This window comes from Paramisgurnus dabryanus, chromosome 10 (genome assembly GCF_030506205.2).
Source record: "Paramisgurnus dabryanus chromosome 10, PD_genome_1.1, whole genome shotgun sequence".
In the NCBI taxonomy this organism is placed as follows: Eukaryota; Metazoa; Chordata; class Actinopteri; order Cypriniformes; family Cobitidae; genus Paramisgurnus; species Paramisgurnus dabryanus.
The window spans coordinates 21,594,495-21,605,252 of record NC_133346.1 but is presented as its reverse complement, the minus strand read 5'-3'; the positions used below and the strand labels follow the sequence as shown (position 1 = coordinate 21,605,252).

General features: G+C 33.9%; 2 protein-coding genes across 3 annotated transcripts in view; both read left to right on the top strand.

Moving 5' to 3' along the window:
• LOC135779587 (placenta-specific gene 8 protein-like) overlaps window positions 1–4,343 on the top strand; it is a 240,060-nt gene extending 235,717 nt beyond the window's left edge. Inside the window, exons 1-4 of one of the 2 annotated variants that reach the window (XM_065290356.2) lie at window positions 2,370–2,404; window positions 3,045–3,129; window positions 3,219–3,343; window positions 3,455–4,343. In XM_065290356.2, coding sequence (XP_065146428.1) covers window positions 3,045–3,129; window positions 3,219–3,343; window positions 3,455–3,559 — 315 coding nt within the window. In that variant the 5' untranslated portion in view covers window positions 2,370–2,404 and the 3' untranslated portion in view covers window positions 3,560–4,343. Of the gene's footprint in view, window positions 1–2,369; window positions 2,405–3,042; window positions 3,130–3,218; window positions 3,344–3,454 lie in introns of those variants that run through there. The other variant, XM_065290357.2, reaches the window with a different exon arrangement.
• Window positions 4,344–8,469: 4,126 nt separating this feature from the next.
• Window positions 8,470–10,711, top strand: plac8.2 (placenta associated 8, tandem duplicate 2). Its single transcript, XM_065290340.2, has 4 exons — window positions 8,470–8,580; window positions 8,678–8,771; window positions 8,867–8,991; window positions 9,090–10,711. The coding sequence occupies exons 2-4, from the start codon at window positions 8,687–8,689 to the stop codon at window positions 9,192–9,194; spliced, it is 315 nt and encodes a 104-aa protein (XP_065146412.1). The 5' UTR covers window positions 8,470–8,580; window positions 8,678–8,686; the 3' UTR covers window positions 9,195–10,711.
• Window positions 10,712–10,758: the final 47 nt, after the last annotated feature.

The following is a 10,758-nucleotide window of genomic DNA, read 5'->3' as shown; positions in this document are numbered from 1 at the left end:
GCAGTATTATCCCCTTCTGACATCACAAGGGAAGCCAAATGTCAATAACCTAATTCAGTGGTTCTCAAACAGGGGGCTGCGAGATGGTGAAATTTTATAAAATACATACATTTATCATGAATTCTGTGTAATTAAACAAAAATAATAATAATAATAATAAGGCTACTAACCAACAGCACTATTTTGTATAATTTAATATGTTTTGTTTAATTAAAATGCTACGTTTTACAATACATTTGTCATAAATTTTCTTTGGGGGGCCGCAAAGGAAAGCACCTTTTACAAGGGGGGCCCCCACTGACCTAATTTTTTCACATGCTGGCAGAGAATGGCTTACCAAAACTAAGTTACTTGGTTGATCTTTTTTAGATTTTCTAGGTTGATAGAAGCACTGGAGACCCAATTATAGCACTTAAACATGGAAAAGGTCAGATTTTCATGAAATGTCCCCTATAAAAATACTGTAGACATTTTTTTCAGGACTTTTGTGAACAGGTTCTAAACTAAAGCAATATCACACAGCCTCTCCTTTTTATTGTTTGATATAGCTAAGTAATGTTTTTTTTCTTATTAACGCTTGAGAGAAGAAACAAATAGTATATTATATTATTATATATTATAAAATACACTATTTATTTCTATTATACATATTAAATTAATACAAAATAGTATTATGACTTAATGTTGTCCTTATTAATGCTTGAGACAAGAAATAAATATTATATTATATTATTATATATTATAAAATAGACTATTTATTTCTATTAAAATTATAAGAAAAAATAGCATTAAGACGTGCTTAAACTAACATACACTCATGAGTTCACCAGCCTATTATTTGGCTTCATTTTAAAATGTGTACATTTCTACGATTGTATTGGTAATGGTGACGCTGCATTGACACTATTTAAACCAAGACTAACACCACAGCCAACACAACAAACAGAAGTTTCCAGCAGTTTTTAAATATGGTACACGGCCTAATCCTTCTGGTCATATTCAAATTTAATTCAAATTATCCGAACACCTGTTGGTAAATCTATAGATACTTTTAGCTCGGCATATGCTTTTATTGCATTGGTTTCTGTTTGACTTTGAGGGTAGGGCCAGTATAGTTGCACAAGTCCATATTTTCCAACCACTTAGCCTTCATAAGAACAAAAGAATGACCCATGTACACAGATGACAAAACATGCAGTGTCCGCTCACTGAGCACTGAAAAAAAATTGAATAAATTAAGCAATAGTCATGGTTGTACACTAGACATACTCAAAAATGTGTAATTTTTAGGGCTGGGCATAGATTAATCTAGATTAATCTCATACAAAATAAAAGTAATTTTTGCATAACATATGAGTTTGTGCTGTGTGTAACTGTATATATAAACACACACACACACATACATATATATGCATTTAAGAAATGTTTTATTTATATTTGTTTTTTATTTATAAATAATATAGAATATATAAACATATAAATAAATATATATACACATGTAAATGATTCTTAAATGCATACATGAATGCGTGTGTATTTATATATACATAATAATACACACAGCAACAAGAAACTTATATGTTATGCAAAAAATTACTTTGATTTTGTATGAGATTAATCTAGATTAATCTATGCCCAGCCCTAGTAATTTTCATTTCACTTCAATTGATGGTTTCATTACTTTTCAGATAACTACATATTAGATAAAAAAAATTGAATTAATTTTTATTAAAAAAATTAAACAAATTAAAAAAACTTAGAAAAAATAATAAAGATTTTTGAGAATTACAAGTATTTTGAGGAGTACAAGAATTTTGTACTTTTCAGACGTTTACTTTTCCAAAATTGCACATTTCCATAATTTTATATAATTTCATATATCCTATTTGTCATTAATTTATGCTATGAGTATGACTGATGTTTAATGTCTTAATAATTGCAGGTATTGACTCATAGCAACACGTTTTATTGTATTTAACTCCCAGCAATAAATCAACCCTGGGCCTCGTACTAAACCTCTAAACAAACAAAATATACAATACAATATATCATGTTAGTCTTAAGGGCTGCTCGCTTTAAGAAAAAAAAGAAATGACTGATAAGTTAACTAATTTAACCAATAATTTGTTGTATGTTTTGTCCCCTGTAAAAGTTTGTGTGATAGTGAATGGCAGCTAATTACACATTCCTGGAAATTACAATTAATGTTGGTTTATAACCATCGGTTAAGTGTAACATTAGGACTTTGAACCCATCAGAAGGGCGACAGATATTTAAAACTATAAATATTGTCCTTCATATTTTAGTGTAAGGGTTTGCCCAAACACGTGACTTTTCAAACTGTACATAAGGGACTGTGGGTGGTTTACAGCAAACAGAGTTTTCGGAAACAGGCGCAAGAAAGGTAAAGTAGCATTTAAATAATACTTTATTGTAAAAGTAATAAAGATTTGTTTTATAAATGTTATTTTTTAAGTTTATTATTAGTTTTTGGTACAAGAAAATATTTAGCTTAAATGTATAATGTCAACAAAGTTATTAAAGTTCTAGAAAACTGTGGAAAAGACGTAAGCATGTTGAAAGGTCACGCAATAAATACAATTATATATAAAACTTAAGAGATCACTTTAAGATTATTTTCAGTTTTCCAAACTTACTCTTTAGGTATGTGTTTAAGTAAAAGTATCATTTTTGTTTTATCATTTGAAAACATTTCTTTTTTATTCACATCTTTAATGTTTTGTATCCCCTGGGTGACCTTATGTTGCTCATGAGGTTTGCTTATCTATCTATCTATCTATGGCTACACTGTAAAAAATTAGCTGTAATTATATGCAGCTAGTTGCCAGTTACTTACTGTGGAAGATAAAGACTGAAAATGTTTAATGTTCATTTAACTTTGAACAAACTGCTGCCAGTAAATAACATAAATGTAAAATCTACAGTAAGTTACTGGCAGTAATACTGTTATTTCAACAGAATTTTTTTACAGTGTAAAAGTAAGAATAAAAGTATAAATATGCATCAAACTTTTGCACTTCTAGATGGAGGTGACAACTCAACCCAAAGCATATGCTCCTAAAGACTTTCAGAGTGGGTTATTAAGCTGTTGTGATGATATGAGCGTATGTAAGTAATTTTAGTGCCACTAAAAAACACATATAAAACATTAATGCAATGTAAAGATGACTTTAACACATATCAAATTGTTGTATTAGGTTGTTGTGGGTTGTTCTGCCTGCCTTGCTTGGGTTGCTCCATTGCTAGCGACATGAACGAATGCTGTTTATGTGGTTTGGGGATGCCAATCCGAAGTGTTTACAGGACAAGATATAATGTCCCGGTAAGGGTTATTCAGTTAATCTATCTGTCTTTTTTATCATTGTTCTTTAGATCTGTCTGTTAATTTATTGGTCTATACTAAATTGTAAATTTTTTTTAAATTTGTTTCCAGGGATCCATGTGTAACGACTGTGTGGTCAACTACTTCTGCGCTTGTTGTGCATCCTGCCAGCTTAAGAGAGATATTAAAATAAGGAAGCGTAATGGGGAATTCTAAAGGAAACATGGGATTTTTAGGGAAAGTAAATGCAGAGGACGTAATTATTCAACAAAACGCAACGGAATAACAGCTACTAGCAGTCTATCTAACACTACTATCTAGTTTTTATTGCTCACAGTAGATCAAGACAAGATGAAGGAGTGAGTCACTAGAAATGTAATGACATTTTATGGCCATATTGTATGTATAAATAAATAAAGATTATGGTTTTGCGAGTTTGTACAGTTAGTATCACGCAACAAATGCACAACAAAGGTCATGTTTCTCATTTAAAATCATACCGAGAAGTTGGTAAAGCCGGCACATAATGCGTTATGTGATAAATATACAGTTAGATTCAAAGTGTGGTCTGTTGGTCATTATGTGAACAGTGTGTGTGATTATACAGTCAAAAGGAGGCTTAATAAAGATCGAATCTCTCCTGAATTCTACTTAATGCTCTGACACTTGCTGTTAATGCGGATGGTGTTTCTTTAAAATATTATTATTGTAAAATTACATCTACTGTAAATCTTTTCTGCCACAGTTTAAGAAAGATTATATTATTGGTTTTGATTGTACCACATGAGAAAATTTAACCCAATTAAGCTTTAAAGAAATAACAGCTGAATTTCTGCCTTAAAGTTAAGCCAAAGTGTCTGTAGTGTTACGTTTATTACTGCTATTGTACTGCTTTTTAGTTTAACTTAAGAACCGAAATAGAAATGACTGATTTTGTTTATTATTAACAATAATATTAAGTTATTAAGATTTGAAGAATATGCCCAACCCAACCATGTAAATAAAATAAAAGTTCCTAAAAGCAGTATTTCTTCGAAACGTTATTTGTGTCTTAAGGCGCACATTTGTAACAATAGATATGGGTCATAATGATCAACAGGATATTATGTAAAGATCGTTTTCCATGAAGATTTTTTGTAAATGTCATACCGTAAATATATCAAAACTTTTTTTATCAAAAATATCAAAACTTTTTGCTGGGGTGTGCTGTTGCTAAGGACTTAATTTGGGCATTTCTTTTTCAATAATTTCTCAGATTCCAAACAAATATTTCTAACAAACCATAAATCAATGGAAAATGTATTTATTTAACTTTCGGATAATGTAAATGTTTTTTAAAATAGCAATACTATCGCTTTTATCATAATGATCCAACAAAAATCTTGAAAATCTTAAAGACTTCACTATTTCACATTTAGGCTACGTTCACACTGCAGGGCTTAATGCTCAATTCTGATTTTTTTTAAATTCGATTTTTTTTTGCAAGGCCGTTTACATTTCCAATTAAATGCGACCTTTTGTGATCTCCTGTGTGAACGTGAAATGACCCAGGAGTGACCCGCATGAGTACTCACCGGTCAACAACGTCACTCGTTGTTTGTGGAAGTAGCTAACGTTAAACATGAATGTCAACAATAGTGTAGTCAACAGCGGAGCTCTTTTTAGATTATTAAAGTTATTTTCCCATCGGAGCCAGCACAATTACAATCTTCTCGTTTTAAGAAGAAAATTAAAAAGGAGGAGAGCAAGGTTTTTGGCCATGGCGTTTTGTTTTCATCGTCCGCCATGGTGGTTGTTTATCTTCTTGTTCCCGCCTACTTCAACGCAGAATTATGACGTTTGTAGCGTATCAATGACGTACGGGTCGGATCCATGTGGCCTCGCCGTTCAGACAGAGGTCGCATTTCAAAAGATCAGATACGTATCGGATTCAGGACCCAAGTGGCCTGGGTCACATTTGAAAAGATCAGATCTGTGTCGTTCAGACTGTCATGAAAAGATCAGATACAGGTCGCATAGGGGCAAAAAAATCGGAATTGGGTCGTTTCTGCCTGCAGTGTTAGTTCAGAAACAATCTTCCTTTTTAATTTGACTTCCATAGTAGGATAGTATGGCTTACTATTTATTTAGTAAATAAAGATAAATGCGCTATATTTTTTACATTTTATTGCTTTAAAGAAGCTTTGAAAGAAAGGCAAAATAGAAAAACAGTGAAATTATTAAATATGATATAATACTATTATGATATAAAACACTCTTAGAAAGGATGTGTTAATTTTTTACACATCTTTGTGCGTTAAGCTTTTAACACATTGGGCCCTATTTTAACGATCTGAAACGCAAGTGCGAAGCCCAATGCGCAAGTGACTTTGTGGGCGGATCTTGGGCGCTGTTGCTATTTTCCCGCCGGGAGAAATAACTCTTGCGCCAGGCGCAAATCAATAAGGGGTTGGTCTGAAGTAGGTTCATTATTCATAGGTGTGGTTTGGGTGTAACGTCAAATAAACCAATCAGAACGTCATCCAACATTCCCTTTAAACGAAAGGGCGCAAGTTCCATGGCGGGTTGCTATTATTATGACGGATTTACCAGGCGCACGCCAGGAGCGGTTCACAGCCGAGGAGACTGACGTTGTTGTAAAAGCAGTCAAAGACAGATAAGTTGTTTTGTATAGGGATAGGAGAAACCCGCCCAAATCAGCGTAGGTTAAACAGGCGTGAGAGGAAATAGCCACAATTGTCTCGTCAGCTGGCATCCCCATCGTTGCGCCAAACGCTACAATGATGTCAGGAGACGGGGGAATCCCAAGCTTGCCAGCATAAATCGGGCACGCCGTGTAACGGGAGGTGGATCTGCCTCTACACAGGACCTGACGCCAGCAGAGGACATCGCTGCGTCCACCCTCACCGATGAAAGGGTTTGGGGGCTTTGAAATCGGACCCAAGAAACGCATACATTAAGGTTTCTTATGAAAACATTTTAATTATTATTTACATAAAATAAACGTAATACAGCCACACAACAAACTTATGAAAATATTTTAATCGTTATTTGCATGAGAATTTTTTAACGCAGCCACACAATAAATAAAAACAATGCTCACCACTATGATTACCCTTATCTCATGTGTTAATATTTTTTATTGTAACAATTTATGATTTTCAAAAATAACTGTTGTATCTGTGTAGATTAGATAAGCAAATTGTTTGCACGTTGTGCACACTATACATTATGGTCAAGCATGCGCCCTTAAAATAGCATAATGAACCACGCAACGCGCCACTGACTTTAGACTAGTTTTTTCTGGTCAGTGGCGCAATTGTTTTTTGAAACTGCAAAATAGCATCAGGGATGGTTTGCGCCGCTACACGCCTCCTTTTTTGCGCTGAACCGCCCAGGGAGCGCAAGTTCATTCCCTAGTTTGCCGACTTGCGTCTGTGGAGGGAAGAACCAGCTGTGCGCCGGTGCAAAATACGAATGATACATGCGTCACTGACAAAGTCAATTGCGCTGGGTGCAAGATAGGGCCCATTATGTGTAACTTTAACACATTATGTGTCATTTTGTGTTGATTTTGTGTTTAAAAGTAACACAAAATGTGTTGTTTCAATAATAAGACAGAGATGGGTGGATTCTAGGACAACGCATTTAGGGGTAGTTTCCCGGATTAGCTTAAGCCAGGACTAGGTCTTAGTTTAAATAGGAAATATAACTAGTTTTAACAAACAAGCCTTGCTAAAAACATTACTTGTGTGCATTTTGAGGAAAAACAAAGGGAACTTATGCATTTTAAGATATGCCAGTGCAAGTTGTTTTCAGTTTGGACAGCTCTTACATTTATTTTTGTCTAGGACTAGTCTAATCCCTGTCCAGGAAACCGCCCCATGTGTTGTCCCAGAATCAACACTAGTGTGTTGCTTTTAACACATTCGTTCTAAGAGTGTAGTAGGCCATACTATCCTACTATGGAATTCAAAAGGGCTTCTGATCGGTTTGGTTACAAACATTCCCCAAAATATCTTCCTTTAAAGTTCCTTTAAAAAAAACTTTACTTAAAGGGGTGTTCAAAAGACTGACATGACACCTTCGTAATCATGACATGACATGAACATGAAATAGATTTTATGCAAATTGACAGCTGTCATTGAGTGTCATTTGCTCAATTTTGCCATTGTTAATGCAAATAAAATTGTTTAAGATATATTTGTTATGACAACTTGACATAAACCATCATAACATGTCATGACAAATTGACACAGCTCAAATGGGCTTCAAACAATCCCAACCAAGGCATAAGGGTCTTACAATTGTCATTTTTGACAAGAAAAAAAATGCAAGTTTGAACCACAATTTCTCATCTTTTACCAGCCGTGTGACCTCACGTAATGCGTAAGGAAAAGCAATTTCTTTATTCTCGTGTAAAGCGTCTTTAGAAACAATTGTAACAAAAAAGCACAAATTTATCTTAATAAATTTGAATTAAATTAAATTGAATGTAAATGTTCATTCTTTGCCTGTATTGATCCATACAGAACCTTTATGTTACACAAAATATTCTTAAAATGGTAAGAAACACAGACTTTTCTTTCTTTTAAGCATCTATAACTGAAAGGGTTGTTTGGAGAACCAAAAATGGCATCACTGTGAATAATCTTTTTTTAGCACTTTGTTTGTTTGCCCATTTGGTGCCAACTTATTCTCACTATGAAAATGTCCGAACAAAATGTCACTAATCTCAGAATGTTTGCAATCACAAAATGGCAACAAAGGACTGTTTATATGTACACATATAAGCATCATAAGGTGTTGTCGTAATATTTAGGTAACCAAGGCACCGGTGTACGTCGAGCAAAGACAATTAAGTTCTATTTAATTCATTTGTTTAAACTCAACAGATTTTTTCCCATCATGGGCAAATTATAAAAGTTTGACAGGAATTGTTGATGTAGCAGTACATGCCATTACTTGAAAGTGTGAAAGCAAAAAGTAAACTGATAGCAAACTCCAGCTATGAAAATTTGTGGTGGTGTATAACCATTTGTTACTATACTACGAGACTTTGAACATATTGGGTGGGTCGTAGCCTGTTTTTTTTATTTTTTTACAAAACAATAGATGTTGACTTACCTTTAAAAGAGGGTTTGAAGGGAGTGCCTTGTGACGTTTTCATACTGTATATAAAGGACCTCCTGTGTGTACTGTAGCATCCTGACGGGAGGATCCTGAATTAACAAAAGGTAAAGTTACATTTAAATATTACTAATAATTTTGCATTTAGGTTTCATTTTAACTAAAATATGTTTGATTTATCATTTCTATAATTTTTTTTAATAGTTCTAGATAATGGAGATTACAACTCAACCCAAAGTATTTGCTCCTAAAGACTTTCAGACCGGGTTGTTAAGCTGTTGTGATGATATCAGCATATGTATGTACACCCAATGAACACAAACACATTATTAATGTACTGTAATCTATAACATTTATCCATTGGCTGACTTTAACACCAAAATGTTGTGTTAGGTTGTTGTGGCATGTTCTGCCTGCCGTGCCTGGGTTGCTCTATTGCTAGTGACATGAACGAATGCTGCGCGTGTGGTTTGGGGATGCCCATCCGAAGTGTTTACAGAACAAGATACAACGTTCCGGTTAGTGCGAAGGAAAATATTTAACAATCTGTCTGTACATAAAAGCGTTTAGCAAATGCACTTTTTGTTGGTTTAACTATGTTTGGTTTTGTATCCAGGGATCCATGTGTAAAGACTTTCTTGTCAACTACTTCTGCATGACCTGCGCAGCCTGTCAGCTGAAGAGGGATATCAAAATAAGGAAGCGGACCGGGGAATTCTGAGGAAAGCAAAGCATCATCTTACAGGATGTCCTGAAGTAACTTTTTTCCCAAAGAAATTGGCCAGTACTGCATTTGGTCCACAGACTTCATTCAACTTAAATGGGCAGTTTACCAGACAGGGTTTAGATTAATCCAGGACTAGGCCTTATTTATATTAGATAATTTAAAGGTGCAGTGTGTAAATTTTAGAGGCATCTAGTGGTGAAGTTGCAAATTGCAACCAGCGGCTCAGCCCACTGCTCAGCCCTCGCTTTTAAAACGCATAAAGAAGCTACGATAGCCACCACCAGACAAACATTTAATCGTCAGAGACAACTTAGTAAAAACGTTTGTCCGTTAAGGGCTTCTGTAGAAACACGGTGGCACAAAATGGCGACCTCCATGTAAGGGGACCCTCGGTGTATGTATATAAAAACGTCTCATTCTAAGGTTATAAAAACATAACGGTTTATTATAAAAGGTCTTTATACACCCCTGATAATATAGTTTAATATATTATTTTGCATTTCTTTCAAGAGATCCTTCAAAAAATTACACACTGCACCCGTTAAGAAGTTTTTTTCTTGAGACAAAAAATGTCACTGATATGTTAAAATTAGTGAGGAACGGGTGTTTTTAAATTTAAGCAACTCAAACATGCATTTTTGTCTTGGACTAGGATAAGCCCTGTCTGGGAAACCACTCCAAATGGTTTATATCGATTATGCTTATGGGAGGCTTACGTTTACAGATTTATTTTACTTTAAATGGATAGTTTAGCCAAAAATGAAAATTCTGTCATAACTAATTCATCCTCAAATTGTTCCATACCTGTACAAGAAATAAATTTGTAATCAAGCAGGAACCAGGAACACCATTGACTTCCATTGGAAAAATAATAATACTATTGCTAGTGCTCCACAACTCCTTGGTTACAATTATTATTGCTCAAAATATATTTTTGTTTTCGGCAAAACAAAGACATTTGTATAAGTTTCAAATTACGTCTGGGTAAATAAATACATTTTCATTTTCACATTGGGTGAACTATCCCTTTAAGTGTTATGTTATAGAGGTTTAGTGTCCATTTAGTTATTATTTTTCAATCTTTAACTTAAGTTTATATACAAATAATCTTTATTCCCAATACACTTTTTTTGTAACTAAGGTATAAGAAAGAGAATTATAGTAAATATTAAAGAATAGCGAACATTTCTAAGGGCAGGAACTGCTGTTACATGAACCGGCTGCTTTTTCAATGGCTTATTGTTCGTATATTTGCTTATGTACTTATTTAACTTTCTCCTTTCTTTTAATTCACTCCAGAACACCGTCTATACATGCATCACACTGTATGACACATCTGTTTAACTTTGCTCTACATTACATGGAAGTCATTCAATTCTGTTTATTTTACTGCACGCACTCTTTATTAATATGAGAGAGAAAGAGAATGCATATTATTAGTTATTTTTGTTTAAATATGATATAAATGAATTGTATCTGTAGTTTTATCAATCTATCTGTTTATCAAGTTTGTGAGAATTAAAGGATTATTCTTGCAAACAGGTTTCCCAAACATTCC